Source organism: Lathamus discolor, chromosome 2 (assembly GCF_037157495.1).
Source record: "Lathamus discolor isolate bLatDis1 chromosome 2, bLatDis1.hap1, whole genome shotgun sequence".
Classification (NCBI taxonomy): domain Eukaryota; kingdom Metazoa; phylum Chordata; class Aves; order Psittaciformes; family Psittacidae; genus Lathamus; species Lathamus discolor.
The window spans coordinates 16,482,393-16,508,497 of NC_088885.1; the positions used below are offsets into that span (position 1 = coordinate 16,482,393).

A 26,105-nucleotide genomic window follows, 5' to 3' on the forward strand; every position below is an offset into this window, starting at 1 on the left:
ATTAGTAAATAAATAGTACAAGGGATGGGAAGGAATACCCTTCATGTTATCTATCAGTCTTGAAAGGAGAGAGAAAGAAAGATGGAGGAGAAAGAAAAAAGAGGAAGCTCCTTGTAACAAACAAGAATTTATTCTACCAAAAATACTTATGACAATGCATCCTAATGCAATACAAAAATAAAAAGAAAGTGAAGATACAATTCCTATATGATCACTTTCTTACAGACCTCATATATTGCTTTCATAGAAGGACCTAGAATGTGGCTAGGTTAGAAACGAACACAACTATAACTTCGTAAGAAACGGCAAAATGGCATAGCAGAGGGAGGTAAAAAACAGAAAATACTGACCAGGAAAAGGGAAGGGGGAAATAAAATAAAATTAATTAACGGGGGAAAAGTAAAGAAGAAGAATAAGGAGGAGAAAGCAGGACCCTTGGAGAGGACGTCTTTAATTTCTCAGTAATTCAGATGTTGCAAGTCAATCGTAGTGAGTGTGTCTGTAAAAAAGTCAAAACTGTCAGCAGAAATATCTACGGGACTGTCTAGAGATCCTGGCAAACTGGGAGAAACTGCATCTGAAAGCTGTAGGCAGGAATCTGTGGAGAAAACGTTAAAGTCCTGTAAAGAAGTGACATCTAGGGCCTCAGGACTGTCATTGTTTAGGCCAGCTGCACAGTTCTGGGCCATTGTTGAGAGGCAGTTTTGAACAGTGGGTGACTGATGTTGAAAATGTTTCAGATTTTTCTCATTGCTCGTTAAAGGCGAAACGGGGAAAGTTTGGGACTCGCCATTGTGCGCATTCTGTGCCTGCTGCTGGGAGAGGGCATTCTGCTGGAAAACGTAGCCTTCCCGCTCCAAGAGAGCACCGGAGACGTTGCTGAGGGCTTGCTCGAAGAGGGATTTCTCCTCCTCCTCCTCCTCCGCCGTTTTCTCGGGGTCCTCTAGGGTCTTAAATTTCCCGTCGCTGTTCTGGTTCTCCTTGCACTGGGTCTGTCTCTTGTGCTTCATCCTCCTGTTCTGGAACCAGACTTTGACTTGTCTCTCAGTCAGATCCAGCAAGGCTGCAATCTCAACCCTCCTTGGTCTACAGAGATACTTGTTGAAATGAAACTCTTTCTCTAGCTCCAAAAGCTGGGTGTTGGTGTAAGCCGTCCTCAGCCGCCTAGATCCACTGCTACCGCTATCGGGGATTTCAAGGGGGTCTGTTAAAAAAAGAAAATAAAAAACAAAAAAGAAAAAGAAAACCACCACCACCACGCGCACCCCAAATCACCACGGCGATAGCAGCGAAAGTGAACCCAGAGGCACGCGCACACAAAACAGATAAATGCACAGGTTGAATTTCAGCACCCCAGCACATCGCATCCCGGAGGGGAGGGAAGGGGAAGTGCTCTCTCTACACGTATGTGTCTATATCTATATGTCCATATAGCATAAAATAGCAACTGCAACAAAATGGCCGCCTTTGGATGCAGTAAAGCCATTGTGTTGCAGTGCTGAGCGCCTGGTGCTGCGTGCCCCTCGGCCACCTCTGCCAAATCACTGCATCCAGCTCCCCAACCTCCCCACACCAGAGCAAACTTTATATTAGCCATACCGCAATTTATAATTAATGCATCAGCTGCTTAGCTAAGCGGGAGCAATCTATCACTCTTCATTACTGTCAAATATCCTAACTCTAAGACGGCGAGACAAGAGAGGTCAGCTCCAACTCAAATAAATCATCCCACATTAAGCAACTTGGGGGAAAGTTTGGGTTTCCCGCTAGCCCGGCCAGCGCCATCCTCCCGCCCGCCCGCCTCTCCGCCTCGTCCCCCCGCGAAGCCGGGGGGATGCGGGGAGCCAAAAAAAGCGGCCCAGCGGGGCCGGCGGCGAGTCTTTGGACTGACCTTTGTGGCTGAGGCAGGCAGGTCCGGCGGCTGAGGCGGAGGCCGAGGCGGGCGGCAGCGAGGATCGCTTGGACGCCTTTTTCTCTTTCATCCAGGGGTACTCCGGCTGCGGCGGGGCGCCGGCGGGGCCCGGGCTGCCGCTGCGGCCGCGGGGGCTCGCCTTGGGGCGACCGCCGCCGCTGTGGCGAGGGTGGCTGCCGGGGTTCAGGCTGGGGATGGTCTGCTCGAAAGGAGGAGGAATCAGTGTCGAGTGTGAAAGCGTCGAGTTCTTGATTGATGAACTTTGAAATGTATCACCGACAGGGGGAAAAGATGTCAGGCACTCAGCAAGCGATGGCTGGCTATTGATAAAACCGATCTCTCGCTCAAATGCGAAATTCATGGCCTTCAACTGGCAGCCCCCGCGGAGAAAAAGTTCGCTCGGATTCAGGGGGCTCGGGGGGGAAGGCCCAGGAAAAAGGAGAGAGAGGAGAAAAAAATATAGCATAGAAGATCGCTGGTGGGGTGTTTTTTTTCTAATTCACTGATTACAGCCGTATGGGGACCGTGCTACTATTAAACTATTGAATTCATGGAGACAAGGTTGAAATTGGACCGAATTGGCTGTCACATGATTGCCTCTGCCCAATGACAATTTGGGCTTTAATCAAAAGAAGCCACTGTCTGTTTGATTGATCCAAAAAAGTCGGGAAGGAACGCCTCATTGGGGGCCAGAAAGGATTTATTTACACTTTTTTTAAAGAAGGAAATGATATCTCGAGTATCTATCCCCTTGGCGTCCTAATCTGAAATGATGGGGGGGGGGGAGGGTGCGTGTGCGTGGATATGTTTGTGTGAGAGGTTGCGAGTGTGTGTGTGAGTGTGTGTGTGGCTGCTTGTCCTGCAGCCTGCTGCCTCCCTCGCCTCCACCCGCACACTCTTCTCTCATTGTTTGGGACTGTCAGGAAAACGCTTTGCACCTCACAAATCATTTAAGCACCTCAATCTGACGCCTTGAGTCATTAACAAAGTAATCCATTAATCTTCAAAGTTTTGACACCGCCAGGCCCCCGCATAAGAAGTTGCACCCAGACTGGACTCTGAAGCAGAGTGTCTTGATTTTTTCTTCCTAGGAAAAAATGGCACTTCCTCTAAAACTAGTTTCTTCTTCCCGACCTAGTCTCGATGGGCTCCTTTTTCTTCCCGTGTGGGTTTTTTTCTTTTTCCTTTTTTTTTTTTCCCTTGTTTGTTTCTTCTTATCTTTCTTTCTTTGCTTTTTTTCTTTTTTGCCTTTTTTTTCCTCCTTTTTAATTTTTTTTCCGTTTTTGGTGGCTATCGGGTGTACAGTACGGAGAACAATTGGCCGCCGGTGCTGAGCCATTGTTTAACAGGATCTTCCTCAGCAACCTTGCTTCTAGGGGAAGAGTCACATAGGCAGCAGCCCTTGTGCTTCATGACTTCCCTCTCCAGTTGGCTTCCAGGGATTGGACCGTAAAACATAACCCTAGGAGTACCTCTGGGCGAGCCAAATCGCGAGTCTGAAAACGCGTCTGGCTGTTGCCTCTTTAAAAAAAAACCCAAATCCTGTGCCTTAGCTTGCAAACGATACTCCCGTCTGCTGCCATAATTTGCTTAATAACCGTAGTAGGCTGGCTCTGGTGAGTATTTTCGATTACCAGGAAATATATGGGCTGGTAGCGGGTTTGTTTTCACGGGGCCAGGCTGAGCGCAAATGCTGCGGGGTTGTGACTTGAGAGACGGGCACTCGCCTCCGACGCTTGGCTCTCGCCGCCGCCGCCTCCTCCTGTCGCCCCTGCTAGGTCGAGGCAACTCCCGAATTTGGAAGCTTTGGGCACAGTTTTCCGACCAGGCTGAGGGAGAGCGATGACAATGCTGGCCACAGCCACCAGCCTGATGAATCTCGTGGTCACAGCCGCCCCGGGCAGCCCGGATGGGACTTGCCTTCCCGCGGAGCCGGGGGGGCAGGCGGGGTGGGGGGCGCCGGAGCCGAGGAGGGAAGGAGCTTCCGAGCCGCTCTCCGTGTCCTCCAGGAGCCAGGGACCATCGCCAGGGCGATGCCGAGCCGCCTCGCTTTATTTTCGGAGCTGCCAAAGAGAGGTCAGCAACAGCCTTCGCAATTTAAAAAAAAAAAAAAAAAAAAGAAAAGAAAGAAAGAAAAAAAGAAGATGGAAGAAGGAAATGGAAGAGGGGGGGAAAAAGGAAAAACAAGAGCCCAAGCACTCAGCGGATCAGCCTGCGTTCAGACTGCACAAAGTGCATTTTAAAAATCGGTTTTAAGTTAATGCACTCACAAGATGTAGCATATCTGCGAAGGCATTGGAGAGAGGGGGAGGGGAGTGGCCGGGAGACTTTAAATGGGCTTTTTGGTGGTTGCTTGTTTAAATAAAATATAGAACGAGACTTGTCATTTAATCCCTCAAAAGGGATGCCTTACAAATATCGATGCTGTTGGAAAATGCAAGGGGTTTAATTTTCTTGCTTTTAGTCCAAACAAAGCTCTGGTGGTGCCTGCGCGCGATCAATCTTGGCCGCCAAAAGGTTTGACAGCTACTGGCCCTTAAGAACACATTTAAAGCTTCTTGCTCTTTCCAAGATCAAATGTGGCCGAGAAAAGAGGCAGAGCAAGAAACGCAAGTAAACAAGGAAAAAAGCTGCTTTTAAAATATGCTGGCAAAGGATTGGGCTGCTTGTGGGAAAAGTCCGGTTTTATTTTGCTTCTCAGTGCCTACCTCGCTGTCGGACTTTTCTTTAATTTTTTTCCTTTTTTCCTCTCTGGAAAATATTGGGATTAACAGCAGGATGACAAAAAATAAAGGGAGAGGTTTGGACTATAACCAGGCTTTGTGAGTAAAACCTGTGTGGGTGTTTCTATTCTGCACATTTGTTTCTTGTGGTCAGTCTAACACAAAAACCACCTGGAACAAAAAACCTTTGGAAAGAGGACGCGAAATTCTTGGGCAAATCGATTACTGCTGCCTCCAGAGGGATCTTTAAACCGGGCGAATCTTAAATGCAAAAATACAAATTCTCATTTGCAACCTCTACGCTCCGAAGAAGCGGTTGAGTATGGTTTCTGCAAAGAAGGGGGCAAAATCGCTTATATTTTATTTTCTTCGGAGTGGGGAGGGGGGGTGAAACACCAAATTCCTTCTCTTTGGACGTTTTCTTAAACGTACTTCTTGGTGTTAAAGGATCCCCACAGTAAGAATCACCGGCTGTACCGTTACCTTTTGTTGTATCTAACCTAACTGCTCCGAGGGGTGGGGGGCCGGCTTGAATTTTATAACGGGCACTTATTTGAAAAGAGCAGCGTCTTGCAATGTTGCAAAAATGCTTCTTTTGCCTGCAAAACAATAATCAGCCATTGGTCTGTGTTAGGTAATAATCAGGTTTCAATGAAAAATATCAGACTACATAACCTTTCCTTCCACGGTTACGTATCTATATACACAATAAACAGCACGGTATAAATATATTTGCAGTCCTTTTCTCTGACTGAGCATGCTTTATCTCTTTATGCAGAAAAGCTCTATATAGATTCATGGATGCATGACAAGGCTTCAGCATCAGGCAAGGATGGTTCTGGGAACAAGATAAAGCCCAAAGATTAATAATATTTCAGCAGGAGACCAAAATGGCGACATTTTTTTCTGTGCTTTAAAAGATACAGATGGTGAACAGCATGCGTTATTATCTCACAGCATAGGAATATGTCTTTATAAACGTGCAGGGGTATATTTTACCTAGTCTATTAAGGTCCATTTTGATTTATCTTTCAAGTTTCAATCTAAGTATTACAGACATTTCGCATGAAAGGAAGAAAAATCGCATTTAAACACACACTGGCGAGTTTCTGCCTTCCACCTCTAGCCGACTCGGACCGGGAACCCCCGCGGGTGCCCGTTTGGGGCCGGGACAGTAGTCCTTGTGTAATACCGTGCTCCCACACGCACCGTACACACGCACACACAAGCACACACATCCACACGCATGCACACCCCCGCGGGAAGAGAGGGAGCACAAGGCTCCCCTCCCCCACAGCTTCAGGCTGCAGTGGGAAGGGAAGGAGGTTCAGCAAACATGAAATCACCTCAAAATAAAATGAAAAATAATAATTAAATATATATATATTTAAAGAAAAAAATAAAAGCCGCTTTAAAGAAAAGAGACAAAACGGCAGCGGGAGTGGAAGGAGCTGTGTCCGGAGGCAGCGATGCTCGGCATTCACCCCGCTTTAGCAGGGGCCCTGCCACACAGCCTTTCCTCCCAAAGGCTGGGGGGCTCCGCCGCTCAGCTCCCTTCCTTTCCAGCGGGCTAGCCCGGGACCCGGCTGCCCTTCAGCACCCACGCGGGGCTTTATCCGGAGCTCTGTTCACTTGTGCTTAACTCACAGACACACACACCCGGCCGGCAGGCCCGCCGGGGAGCCAGCGGAAGCTCCCCGACCTGCACCGAAGACGGTCTCCCCCGGAGCCCCGGGGAGGGGGCGATCCGCGCCCGCCTGCCTTCCGCGCCGGGCGGGCGCAGCGCAGCGGGCGCAGGAGGAGGCGGCGGCCGCGAAACCCCGCTGGGAAAAGGTGAAAAAAAGAAAGATAATTTTTTTTTCCTAAAGAAAAGGAAAAAAAAAAAAAGAAAAAAGAAGGGAAAAACCCATCCTTCTCCCTGCCTATAAAATGCTGAAAAGGCGTCGCAGAGCCCTTCGGGTGGATGAATGGATCCTCGTGTGAGCTTACAGACGAGTTTCCCAACTCCCCACGTCATGTAGGGCTCTCCCTTCCCTTGTGCTGTGAAGAACATGTTCTTAACTCTTTATTATTCAGAATAAAAACTTTATTTTTTGTTTTGCTTCTTTTTTTTTTTTTTTTTCTCCCAGAACGTGAGCAGCAAGGAACGTATAACTTTCAAAACAAATCCAGCCTTTTCAGCTTCACACGCTTCCCGCCTAACTGGAGGTTACAAGCATAAAGTATTCAAACCGTGATCTTTTTTCCCAGATTTTATTGCATCGTCATCATCATCGTTATCACCGTTTTTAATAAAAGGAGTTATAGTTTCCTTTCAAATGACATTTCCAACGCTTGCCAATATGCCATCTAACATATGGCCTGGTAAATACCTCCTGAATATTCAGGGTACAGATTTTTCATATATATATAAATATGAACAAATGGGGATAAATAAAATTTTAAACACTTAGATTATTCAATGTTAAAAAAAAAATAAATAAATCTGAATGTTCACCAGCATACACACATTGAAAGACTTACACGTATTAATAATTGTCCAGGGAGTCCCTGTCCAAGCGCTTTTGATGTCTTTCTTGCTATTTAAAAGAAGTGCAATAAAAAAAATTGCTTCCCCGTGGGATCAATCATGTACGAACAAATTCACATTAAGAATTCCTTTTATAGAAAATTTGTTCATATACCCTGTTTTGATAAAAGTGTAGAAGGTAAAGTATAAAGCCTCTGCATACTCCCAAAGTGAGACACAAGGCTACAGTTCAAGAAGATAAATATCCACTAGTGAAACTATAGAGCAATTCAAGCAACAAATATTGCTACGTCACATAAACTAGAAAACGCTTTTACCAAAGGAAACAAAACCAACCAAAACGAACAAAAGAAATGAGAAGGGGAGGGGAGGGCACATGGCAGGGGGAGGAGAGAGAAGGGAAGGGATGAGTACTCTCCAGAAGCTGGGGGCTTGGTGTTCCACTTAGTGACTCCTGTCTCTTACAGATGGGTGAGTTTGGGTGCTTCCTGAATTCTTCCCTGAGAAGGATGGTGAGCAGTAAGGTCTGTGTATGTTGGGTGCGGATCACAAGGTCCATGGTGGTGATTGTTGGCCATTGGCCCAGCCCCGCTGTAGTCCATGTTGGCAGAGGGAGGAGGATGAGGGAGATGAGTTAGACCAAAGATGGAAGGCCCGGAATTGGTCATGGTCTCCACGTAGTTGCCCCCTACATAGACGGGGCTTCCCTGTATATGTGGATTCCCATAACCGTTGCCTTGAAGAGGATGAGTATCATATTCAGGTGTCACAGCTGCTGTCCCCGTGTATCTCTTTTGAGGAGGTGGGCAATTATTAAGAGGAGCGGTATACGATGCAGGGATGCCATAGGTGTTTTGATGAGGCTTGTTAAATGGTGGAGGCGACTGGGGCTCATAAGGGACACTGTTTACTAAAGAATGCATAGAGTTTAGATATCCCCCAGCAGCTGGAGGGACAGGGCTTCTGCTTGGGGACTGTCCTCCTGAAGAGGTCATCATGCCCTTGCCCTTTTGATCCTTTTTGTATTTCATTCTGCGGTTCTGAAACCAGATTTTGATCTGTCTTTCTGTGAGATTGAGCAAATTAGCCATCTCTACCCTTCGTGGCCTGCAAAGGTACCTATTGAAGTGGAATTCCTTTTCCAGTTCTACCAGCTGGGCACTTGTGTAAGCTGTACGGGCTCGCTTAGAGGAGGCTTGCCCTGGAGGGCTTTTATCACCAGCACAACTCTCACCTATGTAAATCACACAAAGAACACAATCAGCACGGTGTACCCCAACAAAAGAACCACAGACAACAGCCAACAACACCAGCACCTGGAGAGTCCAGCTCTCAGACACGAGATGGGTGTGCATGTATGCAACAAATACTCTCCCCTATGGCATGAGCTGTCATGCCAAGCTATAAACCAAAACAGACCTCCTTCACCTCACTAGTAGGACCATATGACTTTTAAGAATGGCAGCATACAATGTATCTTGAGCTTTGCGTAAAAGAATAGGAAAAGTTTAAGGAAACACAAGTGGAGTTTAGCAACTTTGAAGGTGAATCTATGGCTCTGCTCACATGGTGGGACCAGGGTCTTCAAGAGCTAGCTGTTCTCCACTGCTGTAAAGACCTGCTGCCCTCTTTCTCTGAAAAGCCTGATCTATGCACATCATCCACAGATGCCTGAAAGCTAGGTATCTACAACAAAACATTACAACATATAAGCTTAAATTTACAGTATAGCATTTCTATCATATCTAGCATATAGCATAAACATATGGTAGTGATTGGGAAGTATAACATATATATAAAGAACATACAGTGGCTAGGCTTGCATATAGACACACAGACATATTTACATGTTACTGCTTTTTAATAAAACAAATATATGATATGGAAGGCTATGAACAGCACTGTTACCAGGGCTTTAAAAAGCAGACTGACAAAGACATTTGCTAAAGTTTTGAACTCTATTTTCAAGGCAGATGTAAGGAAAAGGGAGGAAGAGGTTAATAAAAGTCCAACTGTTGTTATCGATTTGGGTTTCCTCAAGTAATGAAAGTGTTAATATACACTTACATCCCTCAAATAGTATTTTATGGGCTGAAGTTCATGGCATTCTGGAATGATTTTTGTTTACCAGGCTTGTAACTTTGCCAATCATCTTGTTAAAATAGGAAGAGGTTCTGACTGCGTGCAGGGCATTGATCCTGCCTGCATGTGATTATGAGCTATTTTATTCCTGTTACACTTCAGCAGAGATAGGTCACTGTCTTATTAATCTAAGAGCACCATGCCAACAAAGTACTTGGGACAGGCCTCTGGCTTAAGGCCTGGGCTGCTCCACACTGAGATGATTTACTAGAGGGGGGATTACGTAAGAAATGTGATAGATGCAGGAAGGCATAAGTGGCTTAGCCATAGGAAACAAAATCACTTCAGACCCATCCTGCAAAGCTGGGAAAGCTTTGCAGGGAGTGGTTTGTTCACTGAGCTCCCCTTGTGAGTGGTGGCAACCCCTTTCCAAAAGCTTGAGGGGATCAACTTGGAGAGGAAAAATGCCTCCTCCTTTCCCTCCCTAAAGCAAAGGTGAGCAGGACTGCCCTCCTCCCCGCTGGATGGGTGGCCAGCCCAGGGGTACCCAGGGAAAGAGGGGGAACATGTTTCATACCTGAACTGGAACTGCTGTTTTTCTGCTTTGCGTTTTGCCGAGACTCTTTCATCCATGGAAATATCTGTTTGGACATGGTGGGCGAGTTAAGAGCTGTGCTCTTCGTGGGGTTGGCTGGGGCAGGGTTGCTGCTGGCATTTTGAGATGGTGAGGTGGAGGATGGAGGTGGAGGCTGCGCCTGCTGGGCTGGAGCTGGCTGTGGTGGGGCTTGTGGGTCGGCGAGGCCAGGGGGCTGGAGAGGCTGGCTGGGAAGGGTCCTCATGCAACTCTCACTGATGTCATTGGCCTTGTGGTGGGACACGGAGCTGCCGGGGGACTGGAGGGAGCATGCAGGGCGGTGGTACTCAGTTTCCACAAGTGATGAAGATGGAGGATATTGCTGCTGACTCGCATTATAAGTGAAACCATTTGCTCCTTGGTAGGGGTAGGCACCGTAGATTGCAGAGCTGTCGTAGTAGGTCGCTTTTTGCATTTCGTTGTTTCCCAATATTTATTTCGCAAACTGACAGGGTCTTGACACCCTCGGAGAATAACATTGGCACCCCTCTGTCACGTGGCACTCTTCCTCCAATGGCCTCTCCGGGCAGACCTGGGGTGTGGGGTGAGCAGAGCAGGGTGAAGAAATGGTACAAATCCATCTTACTTTCAATAGCTAAGTGACATGAAAGCCATAAAAGAAAAAGTGGTCAGCAATATTTAGCAGCATGACTTGGCCTCAGGCACAGAGCATTTCGATATAAAAGCTGCCTGGATTTACTGGCAGCTACAAATATGTGCTTTGCTGCACCGGGATAGGGGCTTTCTAGGGTATTTTCTTTCTTCTTAAGAAACAGCACGAGGGGGTTGTTCCTTTATCACTGAGAGGCTGTTTTAGTACCAGTCTCTGAGGTAAAGGTGATCGAGGAATCGGTAATGCAAAGGGGCTGGGCTGTTCCTTCATTCCAGTTCTAGGATCAAACCCTCTTCTGTAATCTGCATTATTTTATTTTCTCTCCAGGTTATGGCTCTCCATACAACTTCAAAGAAATACACGGGATTGTTCCTGTCTACATGTGCCAGGGGGCAGGAGAGGGGTGGAAAGGTTTCCTAGCTAGGGATATTTAAACACCCTGATCCCAAGTGACGGATTTCGGCTTGTCTATGAAATGCTCGATTGGAAAATAAACAAAGGCAGAGCCTTCTCCCCTCTGCGCTTGCACCCCACCCCTAGCCGCCCAGGTCGCGCACCCCGGCAGGGACGGCTCCAGACCGGCACTGGAGCACGGCTGGGGCCGCCCCGCGCAGCTGCCCGCCCGCTTCCCACCAGCGAGTGGGGCCGGAGCCCCAGCTGCACCCAGAGCAGGGCGAAGCCCCCTCGACCAGGCCAGCAGGGCAGGTGGGGCGCTCGGGCGGTAGTTGGTTTGGGGTTTTGTTTTCAACAGTTATTTTCAAGACACTAACTTTTCGTGGAATCAGCCAGGTCCTACCTGTTAAAACATGATGGATTGGGGGAAAAAAACACACCAGGAACCTGAAAAACCAGCGTTCATCTCCATGACCACGGCTTGAACTTTCCTTCCAACTTAGCGATAATAGGTTCTGTCTTGGAAACTGCTATGTAATTTGATGTATGAGGGTCACTTGGCTGGGGAGAGGGTGGACACAAACCCAGAGAATGCTTTTCCTGCCCGGGCGAATCCCTTTCTTCCCCCCTCCTCTTTTGTCCCCCGTCCTTCTTTCTTTATGGATTTATTTATTTTTTTCCCCCACCAGGTTAAAGTCTACAGGTCACCTGCCTGAAAATAACCAGTTAAAGAACCTCCTGCATTCCTGAGAGAGGAGACCTGTGCATAGTCTCCGACCTAGGAGCTCTTTCCACACGCGCTCACGTTGTTCTCAGAAACTGAAGTGTGTTCCTTTACCGCGCCCCCCCCTTCCCCCCCCCCCCCCCCCCTTGCTGACAAACAACCACGTCTTTTCGGATCAGAAGAGCTCACGTTTCTTTTGCCACTTTCCCAGTACTTAACCAGCTGGATACTTTTCCCCCAAACATCTAACGAGGACAAATGCTTAGGGGCGAAAAACCTTACACAACACATGCACCAAACGAGCTCATTCTACGCCTTTCAAGTTATACAAGTTCTTAGAAAACAGTATTCCCATTGTTAGGTCGTAGCAAAGTGAAGGTAACACACCTACAGCAGGGCGGCTACCCTGTCATTGCACTAATCAAGCTCCTTGGATGTTATTAAGCTAACAAGGCAATGGAGATCTGAAGAGCGCACACAATTTCCAGTTCCTCGCCTCTCCTTCCTGATGCTATCGAGGCCTGGTGTGATTTTTCTCAATTCCTTTGAAAGAGAGAATATAGACACCCCTACCAGAGGAGAAAGAGGAAATAATGAGCCAGCGGTGTTTTTACAAAGGCACCTGCCTTTCATGATCGCGACATCAAATAATTCGTCTTCCCTGCCCGCTGGAAAGTCTGCCGGTGCAGGCAGGGCAGGCAACACTGAGCCGGGATGCGGGACGCGCTGCTCCCGCAGCCTCCTGCCAGCAGACAATGGGCAACCTTGCTCCGAAGGCAAAAATATTATTGAGGCTTCGGCAGCCTGCCAGCAAGAGGAGAAAAAAATAGCAATAAAAAAATCATCAGCTGCCGCCTTTGGTTTCGCCAAGTTAATCACTTCCTACAAAGTTCTGGAGCAGCAGGGGTAACCTGAGGAGCTCCCGGCCATTCCTGGCGAAAGCGGGAATAGCGGGATTAAGAGCGACAAGAATCACTGTAATAACAGCGCCCTAACGGGAGAAGGGGGGTTGGTGGGGGAGTCTGTCACCTCAGCCGGTGCCCGGAATGGAAAGCGCTCTCCTCTCCCCTCGGAGACAAAAGGCCGAGTCTCACGATCACATATGGGCCCCCAGTTTTTGCAGGGCCCAGTTGATCGGCTCCATCTCTCTATTTGTACAATACATCTCTCGGCCCTTCACCAACTTCTCTCCCCAACGCTCTGCCTAGAGACAGAGATGAAAGCTGCTTGGGGGACGCAAGTGCCCCCCGTTTCCCCGGCACCCCGCTTAAGCTATTCCCTACCCATCTCCTTCCCTCCACCTCCCCCCTTCCCAAGCACACCACATCTTTGCCCTGTAATTCCCAGCCGAGCCCCAAACTCTGACTCTAGGACAAAAAAACAGGCAGCCCCCCTGAAAGATTTCCTGAAAGATAAAGACAAAGTTGAGAGAAGGAAAAGGGGGGGAGCAGGGGGATTGTGGAGGGGGGGATAAGACAGGAGAGAAAGCTGCCTGAACACGAAGTGTAAGGGTATCAGTCACTGCCTGGAAGGAAGCCCCAGCTTGTGAACTCTTCTTGAACCGACATTTAAGTCTACGGTCATAAATCACTGGGACATAAACTCCGCCATTCACGACTGATAGCAGCGTATTTGTGGCCTGCTTACCTTAACTTCTGACGACTGAGGCGGAAGCCAGCATGCTCGCTCTCTCCCTCTCCCTCTCTCTTTTTTTTTTTTTTTCCTTTCAAATTTTTTGGAGCCGACACGACCCCAGGAGCAGGCGCTGTCTGCCCCGGCCCGGTCCCTGCAGCCGCGGGGTGGGCACCGGCTCAGCTCCTCCGCACCCGGCACCCCCCAGCCTGCCCTGCACGGGATGGGGACGGTTCCTCCAGACACCGGCCTCCCCTGCTCCTCTCCTGCTCCAGGCTGCCCACCCTGCCCCGAGCCGGTCCCCGGCGTGCCGGGCTTCCCCTGCGAGGGGCACGGAGGATGGGGATGTTTCCCAGGGCTTCTCTGGGAAGGGAAGGAGAGAAAAGGAAGGAGAAAGGGGGGCGTGGGGGGAGTGGAGTGGGTAAAAAAAAATAAGTGAAAAAGAGAAAGGAGGAAAAAAAAAAAAAAAAGGAAGGAAGAAAGAAAGGCGGCCGCCTGGGGAAGCCTGGGGCGGGGTGGGGGCTGGGGAGGGAGCGGAGGAGCGCAGCACTGAAGGAGTGCGGCCCCCCCTCACCCGGGCGTCACCGAAGTCCAGGAAAATTATGCTAATGAAGACAAACGGCTCTCACAAAGGGTCGCTCGCTCTCACCAGGCTCCGGGGGTGCTGCCGAGAGGGGGCTTGGGTTTGTCCCTCTTACCAGTGGGCTTGGGGGGCGTCTGCGGAATAGCCCCTCTGCCGCTCCCCGCCTCCGAGAGTCCCGCAAAGCCCCGGCTGAGTCCCGGGGAGGGGAGCAAAGACCGGAGAGCTGGGACTGTGTTGGGAGAGCAAACCGAAGCCCACCAGGATCCCCGCTCTGGGCAATGCTTTCAGAGCCACGCTGGAAATCATTAGAGTTACTAATTATTAACTCATGCATGCGTGAGCTCACAGACACACAGATGTACACACAAACACCCCTCGACACCACCCCCCCACCCCAAATATTCCCAGCTCCCGGGACGGGTACAGAGGCGCTCACTCTCTCACACACACACACACACACACGTGCTGCACAGGCGATCCGGGTGCCCTCAGCCAGCCGTGGGGACCCGTGGGGGCCAGTCCCGCGTAGACGAGGGCCCGGCGCAGAGCAGATTCACCTCCCGCTCATCGGCAGAGCTGGGAAAGGCGCTCAGCAATTCCTCCAACGCCCTGGGTTTTCGGGGTGGTGGTGTTCGCCCCCCCTTTTTCTCTGCAACAGTATCACGGCAGCCACCGTGCAAACGAGAACTTAAATAAAGTTGCAGCCCCTGCCTCTCTGGCAGGCGGTAGCAGGACTGTGGGCTTCGTGCATTCAGCGGAGGCTCCGGATAATGCCTAGGTGTAAATTTGACGTTACTTCGTTAATTAAGGCATTACAAATATAAGTAGTGCGGTTAAAGCACGAGGGAGCCCGGCGTCATCTTAAAGCACAAACAAAGCGAGAGGGAAGCGAGAAATAGAAAGCACTACAAGGCTGGGGTGGCCTCTTACGCATACCAATGGTTTTTGTCATTTATGGCTATGCAAGATTTATGACTTCATGCACCAAAGCTGTAAACAGAGCACTAAAACAGAAAACACTTGCTCCTTATGGCATAAGTGAGAAGGCACCACATGAAAGGGGAAGCAGGGAGCGTAGGAGGAGAGGCAGAAATCCCGCGTACGCGTTTTGCTTCAAATAACCCCTTGAATGTTGCATCGGAAGAAAAAAAAAAAGTCTTTTTAGTCAATAATCAACCCCACACTTTCTTCTGAAACTGCTGATCCGCCGTTCGCCCACTTGCCCGACCAAATAGCGAGCGGCAGAGCTGCGCCCCGACGGAGCCCCCGGGCTGGAAAGGAGGATTTGGAGAGGGAAAGCGAGCCGGGGACTGCGGAAACCTGCGGCCGCCGGGGACACGCCGGTGTGGGGAGCTTGCCGAGAGCCTGGGCCAGGTTTTCCTGGGAGCGTGTTTAAACTTGGGAGCCGACTCCAGCAGGATGCTGTGACTATATGTCTGTATTTAAGAGCGGGGAAGGGGAGGTGTGGGGGAGGGGGGGTCTTCCTAAAACTGAAGGGATTTGCAAGGGACTTTAATCGTGAGAACCAAAGTGGTTCGTAGGAATACTGAAGTGTTTCCTCCATTCGTCTTACTGCCTGCAAAGAGTATTTTGCGAGATTTCGCCTATTAGCCCCGTTTCCCCAAGCCCTCTCTCTCCCAAAGAGATAATTTTAAACATGAGAAGATGATTATTTTTTTTTTTATGTCTCCTATGATGTTGGGATAAGTGTCCCAACGCGCAGATCCCCGCTGCTTTTATCTATCTTTCACTCCCAGAGGCTGAATATTTTCTTTCTGCTTCATTCCTCGGAGAGCGATAGAGTTTAGCACGGGGAGGGACCAGCATCATTTGGGGCTGATTCCCGGGTCAGAAGTTGGCTGCTTTTTCTTCTCGAAGGGTTCCACTCTGCGGGACTTCCCTTCCCCTCTTCCTCCCTCCCTTTTAACGGAATTCCTTTTAGTTTCCGAATAAAATAATGCCTGTAAAGAGCTTTGTCCTTGGATGCTCCGAAATGGAAGCAGGGAGCACCATAATTCAAGACTGATTTGGGGGATCTCTCAGTGATGAAATAGCAAGGTAGGGAGTTTCTGAAAAAGAGAGCCAATTCTAGAAGTGATGCCTGTCCAAGTAGTTAGAGAGTTAGGAGATGATATTAGCTGCCTTAGAGAGGGGCTGGACTATCGAAGCAAGCCGTGGTTATTCAGAATTATTGTTTCTATTCCCTAACGCTGAAGAATGGTACCGCGCTCTTTGCTATTTGCTTAGAAGGCTGAGTTTGTTTACACATCTCCCTGAAATCCCTCTATCCTCCAAAACTCTTCTTGCTTTCTCTTGCTCTAGAGCAGAACTGTATTATTTATGAGTGTTTTAACTGGGTCAATATGCATCCGAACTGGGTCATAAATCAGAGGAAACGCTGCCAAGTAATTGAGCTGCAATTAAAGCTTGTACTTTGTTTTTGAGGCGCGTTTTGGCCCATTTCAAAACACGGCAAAGCCAACCTTGGCTTTTAGACACACAACTGGGAACGAAATAGCTCTCCTCCCCTCCCTGAAGAGGGACGCCGGGTCTGAGAAAGTACAACGTGCTTCAGTATTGTGAGAAGGGGAAAAAGCGTTTCCTTGGGTCAGTTCTGCTCTGAGAGCGGCTTAAAGAGCAGGAAAGCAAGAAACCAGGCCAAACAGGTCTTTGCAGAACAGCCGCGAATAGCTCCGGGTGGGTATAACCTTTTATTTTGGTTTGTTTTCAGCGGAGTTTTTTGTCATAGTTCTTTTGCCTTCCCCTCTCCCTCTCTTTTTGACCCCTCAGAAGATGAGTAATTACAAGCACCTAGTGACTGGGTACCAAACACTACAGCAGGAATGGGTGAGAGACGCGGAGCGACCTGGAGGAAAGCGAACCCCAGCTTTCCCACCTTCCCCAAGCCGGGACACACGGGGGAATGTCTTTTTTTCTGTAGCATTTTGCCCTCCTTGGCTAGTCAAGTACTCTTCAATTTTCGAAATTTAGAGTGCATTCTTTCTATATAACTATACACATGTATTTATAAGTGCATGCAAATACTTAATATATTTACCCTTATTTATGGATATATCTATTTTTATGTAAACGACGACATGGAAGTGAAATTAGAACTAGCATATATTCTCCTAGAAGATGATTTCCACTTTTCCCCATTTTATTCTCTCTTTCCAGATTCCCATTCAGAGAGAGAGGGAAAAAGAAGCCACACTTCCAAAGCCGATTTATTGTTAGAAGCCAAGACTGGCTCTTGGTTCAGCTCTTTCTCACGGCGGAGAAAAAACGAGAAGCTCCCTCGGCTCTTTTGGAAAGGGGAAGCTTTGCCCAGAGCTAAGCACCCGTGCAGCCCTCCGCACACGGTAAACAAAGTACCACCGAAGCATCATAAATAAAATGGCAGCGTGATCACACGGTCATCGATTTACGGAGCGGCAGAGGCAGAATAAACCCCCATAAAACAACAACCGCCACCACACTCGAGCACGACCCCGACCGAGGAGCACTCCCCTCAGTCGTGTTCTCCCACTTCCCCAAGTACATAAATACATAAACAAACACACAAATAAAATAATAAAAAAATAAAATAAAATTAAAGCGGAGGAAACATCCAAACACAATAAAAGAGGCTTCCCATCTCTAGCAGGTCATAAATAATGATAAGATGGCAATGGAGGGGCTGGAGTGGAGGCAGCTGGGCATCAACAGCAGTGTGGGATCTCTACGGAGAAAAATAAATAAAGCAGCAAACTCTCCCTGCTCTGCTCCCTGTGAGGGGAGAGTTGAATATTTACCGCAGCAAATTGAAACAAAGAGGGAAGCAGCCCGGCTCCGGGTGCCCACACACCCGCACGCACACACACACACGCACTCCTTCCAGCCTCCGCCACTGACCTTTGCCTCGAACAGCCATAACTCACCACAGAAATGAACAATCAACGGAAATACCTTAAAATAAAATCCATCCTTTCTAACGAAGCATTTCGTCCTCTCGGCTCGACAATAACCTTTCCATAAGGAACGAAAGCTGTCAGAGAAATGGCCAGCTCTTGCGGGGACGGTGATGGGGGCAGGAGGAAAGGGAAAAAAAAAAAAAAAAAAAAAAAAAAAGGAATAATAGAAAGCAGTGCTTGCTCTGAACAGAAACTGGAAAAGCGTAATCGCAGACGGAGCCAGACCGGGTCTCCACTCCAAATGCCACAATAATGCGCTGTATTATGTGCTCACGTGGTCATACGTCAACTTAAATCCTTTTATTTGAAATAGGGAATCATTGAAGGAACAGGGTTTCTTAGCGCCAGCCTTTGCTTTCTAAAGCCTCAACCCAATGTGTTAAAGGAGAGTTTTTAAGGGAGGAGGGGAAAAAAAAAAAAAAATCCAAGACATGCTGATGACTGGGAGGGGGGGGAAGAGCGGTTTGGTTCTTTTTCCTCCCACATCAATATTTCTTTGCACAAAGCCCATTGGAAGGTAAGAGGAAATTTTCATATAATATGGGGTTACGCTGCACTTTGATACTTAGCCTAATTAACCGGCATTTACTCCCCAGGCCCGCCGCTCTGCTCCACGTCGCGTATCCTCTGCAACCCCCGAAGAAAGCCCAAACCCTAATACTATTATTTCCAGCCCCCTTCTAAGTGGGACTATTACCAGCCTTCCCCCCACCCCCAGCCACCTCAGCCCTGCCATTGTACAGGGCTTGCTCAACTCCCACACGCTACATCAGGGCTCCTGTAGAAACTAAAAAGACCTATAATTACCTGACAAAGGCCCAAAAGAGTCTCTTCTAAGAAGCTAGTTGATATTTGTCCTTGTAACACACTATGAAGAATATGCCTTCCTTCACTGGCGTGGCTCTGAATTTTGCAAAACCTTTAGGGACCTTGCTGTTAAACCTGTGCTTACGCATTTCCTATACAGCTAGTTTGAGTGATGCACAAAATTATAGGTTTCTAACGATGAAAAAAATTGGGGAGGGGATCTCTCTGCCTAAGGGGGAAAAAAATTAAGAAAAAAAAAAAGAGCGAAGTTGCATGCGGCCCTGGAGCCAGGCAGCTTCGCCTGTACGCGAACACACCACGTCTACCCTGTAGGACTGTTTAACTTGTGCTATTGACACAATAAGCTAAACAAACAAAATAAACCCTCAACTCACATAACTTTTCTGGAAGGAGTCAAAGAAAATCAGATAATTCACGCTTTTAACTTGTTCCTTGTCCAGTTCTGTGACTCCAGCATTTTGCATCGTGATGTATATACCCTTGCCTAAATCTTCCTACCATCCCCCGAAAACCCAAAGAAAACTTCCAGCTAACTGTATACCCCCTCTTACTGTTTCACCTGCACTTCACTGAAGAGTGGAAGTTTTCTTTTTAAAGGTGATTTTTAGTGTTATGAGCAAACCTTGGGCACTCCCTCTTGACTGGTAAAAGTGGGCCACTGGAATTTAAACCCATCAGTAACAGTGTGTAGTAGTGGACACTGCAGCTAAGTCAGCGTGACATTACAGCGGAGGAAGGATTTGCAATTTTTCATATGGAAAAGACTAAACTAGTAGCAGGGTACACATCTATTATCCCTCACTAAGAACTGGAATAAACCCTTTATAGATCTTTGGAAAAAAAAAGAGAGCATTTGATACACACAACATGCCCAAGTCTGTAGCTATCAGCACGACTGGGACCTCCACAGCTCTCGTCTTTAATGTAAACCGAGGCTGATATTTACCCGAGGTGGACTCACGACACTTTCAAATACTGAGCGCTTAGATTCCATAAAAGAAACACACAGAGAAGTTCTTCTGCAACAATGAAACTGGAAATAATGGGGAACGGAGCAGATGTTGAAAAAAGCAGAGCGAGTCTTTCTTGGGGCTGTTGTAGAAAAGTTATCGACTGCTTTGTGTCAAAAGTAGAAAGATGGCCTTAGAAGTTACAGTCCTGAGCAAATAGAAACTACAAAAGCAATAAATCACAATCATAAGTCAGCTTAAATGCCTTAACGCTAGCTGTGGCTATTGGCTTCAAAACCCTGTTTCTATGAACATCTTTATTAGTATTAATGGCCAAGTTAATCCTGAAACTACTGTTTAACAATTAACTTCGTGTATGTAATGGGAAAACTAATTAATTCTTAAGAAAAGTAACTTCTTGACGTGTGAATACCTTCCACAGGGTGTGCTTTGTGAGGGCGGAAGGGGGAGTCTGCCTAACTTTGTGCTGTCCTGGATGGCAGCTGAAAATTATTCTCTTCCGCCGATTTTGGAGAAAGCTTTCTTTGCTCTAGTATCGCGATTAAGAGTTTGCAAATACAAAATCAGATGATCTTGTGAGTCGCAGGCCCTAGAATTCCCCTGCCACCCCATATATTGCTTTGTTCCTGTTCTTGGACATTCAACATTGTGTTTTATTACCTTGATGATTCAGAGACCTGAAGCATGGCTTCTAGCAGGAAAAAAAAAAAAAAAAAAAAAAAAAGTGGGGTTTGTCAGTAGGTCTGCTACTGATTTTTCTGTGCTTTATACACATGGTTTCGAGCTGAGCTGAAATTCCACGCTCAGTAACGACAAACAGATCTGAGTTCATAACGTTCCTTCTTTAAGAGAGACCCTTTGTGCCAGCTCTGGCATTAATAGCCGCTTTTACCATGAATGCTATTCAAAGTTACCTTCAATATCATTAGATTTAGAGGTTTTACTGTCTTTCAAGTTTACTTTCGTGCCAGTTGTTAAGAAGTAAGCCTATCACTCCCATGTGGAGACGAAATAGGAATCACTGTACTATCTAAGTATTTACTTCCTCGCTTCCTCGAAAGATTTGAAATCTGCTGGGATGCAGAGCTGTTTACCTACATCTGTGCATCTGATAGAGATAAAGTTGGTCTTTGATCATTTCCAAGTAGATAAAAAGAACAGAGCCATCGACTGTGCTTATGAGAGAAGTCCTGCCCAGAGTCAGCTGAGTCTGCCAGAGTTGGGTCCGTTAAGGAATCCCAAATATCTCTGCAGGCAATGCTGCTGGTACATGCCACCGGTGGAAGGTTCCTTCGTGCCGTATTTTCGCTTTTGATTTCCTAACACAAGCGTGAATAGACATTTGCAGAGCCTTTTTGTAGTTAAGATTTAAGCAGCCCATTAAGTCAACACAAAGAACCCTTGTAGTCTCGTAATTTATGACCGCTTTTAAAAGGTAGTAAAATATACTAATTGTACATCAGCGTCCAAAATAAAGTAGGCAAATCTACCAGGAATTTGAGCTAATTCTGTGTAATTCTCCCGTCTCGGCAGCCGGCACAAGAAAATTGTCACTATGAAAAGCATTACTTTTCTCCTGCCTAAGAACCCAGCACATGCGAAGGACTCCAGCAGCTCTGAACCACCAAACACCAACGTCCGCCCGGTGCAAAGCAGGCCAGGCCAGGCGAATTCACGAAACTTACTCTGATGCATGCACTCAGACAGAAAATCAGGTTTTCTAATATCCCCACATGCACTCCCCATGTTTGCAGGACTGACTGCGGAGCCCTTCGAGAAGGAGGCAAACAGACAAGCCGCGACGAGACACTCAGCACAGATATGGCTCCAGCCCGCTGTCCCTCGCCTTACGCCTTTTGATTTGGGAAGGAGCTAAGAATGGACAAAGAAATTCTCAACCTCTTTCGCTCTTCAAATTACTTTGCATCCTTCCTGTCCCCCAATGCCTTTATAAGGATGGCGATCACTCAGGTCCCATACGCTTCTTTGTCTGCCCAGACACGCGCATTCACCACCCTCAGAAGATGAATAGAGCCAATCCAGGGAAAAGGAAAAAAAAAATCCAGCTAAGTTAAATATTTATCACGACAACAACAACAAAATCTTATTCAAGCAGGCTTGTTCTGCGTGCAGGTACCAGGCAAATGGCTTGCTTACAGCTGCGATCGACGCAAAAGCAGAGCCCTGCCGCTTCCCTGCTCTTACCTCCTCCAGCTGCGCGGAACTGCGCGGGAGCGCTCCCGGTTTCCAGCGCCCCAGACCAGCGGCTCTTTTTCGGGGCTCCCTGTAAACAAGCAACAAACAGTGACTTACCGGGGAGTGCAGGGGGAGGTGTTTTGCTCCTTCATAGGCAATACATGCTTTGCCGGGTACGCTGGGAAAGCTGCGGAGCGGGGCAGGCAGGGATGGAGGAGCAGGAGCGGGCTCCTGGCGCGGAGCTTACGTGGGTTCCCACCCGGGTGAGGAGCAAGGGGAGCTGAGAAATAAAAGCGTGCGGATGTTTTTTTTTTTTTTCCCTTCTTTTTTTTTTTTTTTTTTTCTTTCCCTCCCCGTAGACAGCTATGCCTTCTGTCTCCAAGTGTTTGGAAATATTGTCATTCCAAACTCTTGTTACATGAATGTCTGCTTTATTTTCCTCTGGGAAACCTTTGTTTAGGATCATTTAATCAAGAACAGACATTAAACACAAGTCGTGGCGTTCATCTCTGTTGAATAAAACGCGGAAAGTGTTTCAGTTTAAATGCAGGGCTTATTGTGGTTGGCCTTTTATTTAAACGGTTCGCAGGGCCCAATCCTGCCACCACTAAGAAAAGCCTAAAAATTGAAAAAATTTCCTCACCGAGGAAGGATCGGGCCCAAAGGCCTCCACCCTTTTTTTCTTTTTTTTTTTTTTTTTTGACTGACTGAAAACCATTGAAAGAGGGAAAAAAGTGGACGGCTTCGCTTCCTCTAAAATAAATAATATTGCACAATCCAAAAAGACAATAGTCAGATTATTCGCATGCCACTTACTGAATCACGTTTACACCGGAATTTGTCAGATATAATAATGTCCCCTCCGTATTCATTCTAGCTAATAAAAGCCGCCTAACGCATCTTAAAATTGCCAGTAAATGTAAACGCTAATAATTTAATAACGCCGCTCTTGCGGAAGGGTGTCATCTGAACCTTGAAATTATTAATTCTGTCTTGGGAGAACTTTTCGAGCAGAGATTTTGCTTTGGTAATTTAGTAGTTCCATAATTACGCTAATAATTTAAAATTTGGTGTTGAACTCCAGTCTACATAAAATCGTGCCATAATAGCCTACTAAGCTGTTTATTGCCGTCTCGTAAATTTGAGAGCGCTGACTGTTAAAATCTTCTGGCAAACACAAAAGAAAACGGCAAGTTCAGCCTGTAATCTCAGAGCCCTGGAGGTGCTGCCCAGGGTTGTTCTGAGCTCTACCTTCCGCCCCACTCGGCTCCGGCACAAGAAGATCCCCCTGGCATTTTATGCTTAGGCTCATACCTTAGCCGTTTTGATCCGTAATCAATAGGCACGTTACAAACGGCAATAACCATCTATCAAGCGTGTCGTGACTGGGTTGCCCCACTCATGCTAAAGATGGAGCTTGTATCTAAAAGTGGTGCCAGCAACTTTCTGTTATTTATTTTGGAGCGAGGAAGTCACGCTACCATATTTTACAACGCCACAGCCCTTTAAACTATGCTGCTCCCTGAAAGAGTTGCTAAGTAGCAGTAAAGCATTTTACAAACGCTATGACGCTTTTTCCTTTTTTTTTTTTTTTTTTAATTTGTTGTTATCCCAAACTCTAATATTCATTGCGGCACTTAAGTCCGTACATAAATCGTTCAGACTAATGAGTCATAGAGAAATTCGCCCATGACTTTTCCTGTACAATGCTCACTGCCTTTCCATTGCATTTTTGGCCCTGCATTAGGAGCCGGTGATTTATTAGCGCCAGGAAAATTGAACAAAGCAGGTCCTCCTGCACTGTGGCACCCAGCCTTCCACACTGTGAATTAGAACATTATCAAGTGTGTTTGCCTCGGTAACACTTAATCACCAAAAGCCGTAATGTGACCACAAGGCAGCTAAAACAAAGATTGAACATTTCTAAATATTAAACTTGTTAAGCAAATGCTCAGCACACAAAGCAAGCACAAACAATTAAAGTCATCAAGCTAGAAATACACACTACCTACTTACCAACACAGACCCTATTGCTTGCTTAAGAAGTTTAGAATCTTTCAAGATAAATCAGGTGGTGGGTTTTGGGTTTTTTTTTCTTTTTTAAGGGAAAAGAAAAGAGAAAAAGAAAAAAAAAGGAATAAAACCAAACTCCAGTAATAAGGAGTTGAGTTTCACTTCTGAGAGAATCACTCCTAGTGAGGACTGACGGCCATAGATCCATTCCTGACTATCTGCATTAATTATTTAATGAGTCACGTGACCCTGAAGATTAAGATTTCAATATCTCCCCCAGAACAGACGTAACACCTTTATCTGCGAGTGCAGGGATCCTTGTACTTGGGTCTCCTAATCTTTCCTGGCTTTGACAGCTCCTCAGTTTCTAAGGAGAGTGCTTGGGAATTAATAACATAGGTTTGTCCCGCTCTGTGCAGCGAGATGGGGCAGGTTTGCACCCCTCTTGTGTCTCCCACATTAGCCAGTTCAGCCCAGATCTTTACTGTCTGCAGGACCTGGGGCTGTAAACGCTGCTGGCAGGGAGCACCAGGGGATGCCTTCCGCTGACCAGGACAGCCCGTCCGCGGGCCCAGGAGGAGCCGGGGGCGCTACCTGGGGCCTTCGGAGGCAGCTACGGAGTTTCCCCTGCCCAAGTGGAGAGCCCTGACCCCACCGGGACCCGCGTGGGCCTGACTCAGGCGCCCGAGGGGATGGCCCCGTGGTGACCTCCACCCCACACGTCAAGGAACGGCCAGGCCGGGAGCCTCCGGACCCGGGGAGAGCCCCCACAGTGTGCGGGGCTCCAGGGGCCGCGCCGCCCGCCCGGCTCCGGCGGAGCTGTGGGAACGGCGGGCGGGCCCAGGGCAGCCCGGATCGGGCACCAGCGCGGGGCAAGGGGGGACACGGAAGGGGCTGGAGTTTCATGGTATGCCTGTCAAGACCTCTGCTTGTGTGAGAGCTCCCCCCACCCCTTCCTCGTTCACAAACACTGGGCAAGAAGGCCAAGGGAAGGCAAGCACCCTGAAAAGGGGGGGGGGGGGGGGGGGGGGAGGAAGAAAATAAAAGAAAGAGAGAAAGAAAAAAAAAAGGAAAAAAAAAAAAGAAGCCCAACATTGCGTAATCCTCCAATGCAGGCTGGCTCTAGGTGTTAAATACCACAAGGTGCTTCTCACAGCTGAGCTCCCTGTGTAATAAAAAACCAGGTATAGCAAGATCTTGCAGGCAAAGCAAGGAGTAGGATCTTGGAGAAGCAGCATTTTTCTTGGGGAGGGGGGAGGGGGCAAGGGGGTAGGGAGGAGAAGTGGGTACCGAGGTTACCGGCGTGTCGTTCTCTGCGGCCCCCGAATTGACTCCGAGGTGATTTGGTCTTTCTTTGAAAGACTGACAAACTTCCACTTCCAGCGCTTTGGGCCGAGCTCGCCTTTGTGGCCAGGGCAGATAAATCCGTGTGTAAGAGACACCGGGAGAGCGGGAGAGAGGGAGGGGGGCGAAGAGACATTTAGGTCCAAGTGCCGGATTAAAAGGAATACTGTCTTTAAAGGTCAAGGGTTTGAAGGGTCAGTCTGCTCCTCTAAAAAAAACAATTAATGGGATAGAAAATTTGTCCTCTCGGTGAACTCCCGGTTGCCTTAGCAAAGGGAGCACAATGCGAGAATTTAAACTGGACGATGTAATTTTGGAAGTTATTGTAAAGACGGGCGGTATGGGAAGAGGAACACAGGGCTCCCAGGCCGGGAGAAGCTCCCGCTCCCAGCGCAGGCAGAGGAGGGGGGGGGGGGGGAAAGAAGAAAATTTACCTTAAACGATGATAATCTGCCATGGGGTATTTTGCAGCCGGCGGTTCAATCTCCAGCAAGAGAGTGTACATTTTTTTAGCAGACAGCCAAGATGCTGTGGCTCTACACATGACAACCATTTTTTTTTTTTTTTTCTCCAGGAAAATCCTTTGCGTCTTCACAGACTTTTCCAAGAGAATGCCTTTCAGAACCGCTGTTGAATTACAAAGAAGTATTTATTGTAGGAGGTGATTAATGATTCTCTCTAAAATTGCTATTTGCAGCGTGATTTCATTTCTCTTTACAATGGGAGCAAACCAGGTTTATACGCTTAGACTGCACACTAAAGAAATCCTACATCACCAGTTAATGTTTCAGCTGGAATTTTACTCGGTTGTCCTAATTTTGTCTATAAATATATTGAGAGATTCTCGAGCAATAAGCAAAACGAAATGTAACATGCTTGCAGATAGTAGTTACCTCACAGCTGTATTTTTCTGCCTCTATAAGGAGGCAGCTGGCAATTCAAGGTTTAATAAACATCAATACGAAAGTGGAAGC

General features: G+C 47.6%; 2 protein-coding genes across 6 annotated transcripts in view; both read right to left on the reverse strand.

Annotated features, from left to right (window-relative positions):
* Positions 1–141: 141 nt before the first annotated feature.
* HOXA2 (homeobox A2) lies at positions 142–6,462 on the reverse strand. The gene is made up of 2 exons (XM_065665932.1): positions 1,892–6,462; positions 142–1,204 (listed from the first exon to the last, which is right to left on the reverse strand). Exons 1-2 carry the CDS (start codon positions 2,376–2,378, stop codon positions 459–461), a joined length of 1,233 nt encoding a protein of 410 aa, XP_065522004.1. The 5' UTR covers positions 2,379–6,462; the 3' UTR covers positions 142–458.
* Positions 6,463–6,872: 410 nt separating this feature from the next.
* The window catches only part of HOXA3 (homeobox A3), a 45,198-nt gene continuing 25,965 nt past the window's right edge, over positions 6,873–26,105 (reverse strand). For 2 of the 5 annotated variants that reach the window (XM_065665931.1, XM_065665930.1), the window contains 4 exons: positions 25,566–25,758; positions 25,078–25,189; positions 21,784–21,862; positions 10,135–10,413 (listed from right to left, as the gene is read on the reverse strand). In XM_065665931.1, coding sequence (XP_065522003.1) covers positions 10,217–10,413; positions 21,784–21,862; positions 25,078–25,189; positions 25,566–25,758 — 581 coding nt within the window. In that variant the 3' untranslated portion in view covers positions 10,135–10,216. Of the gene's footprint in view, positions 8,400–9,824; positions 10,414–21,783; positions 21,863–21,891; positions 22,055–25,077; positions 25,190–25,565; positions 25,759–26,105 lie in introns of those variants that run through there. The other 3 variants (XM_065665929.1, XM_065665927.1, XM_065665928.1) reach the window with 2 other exon arrangements.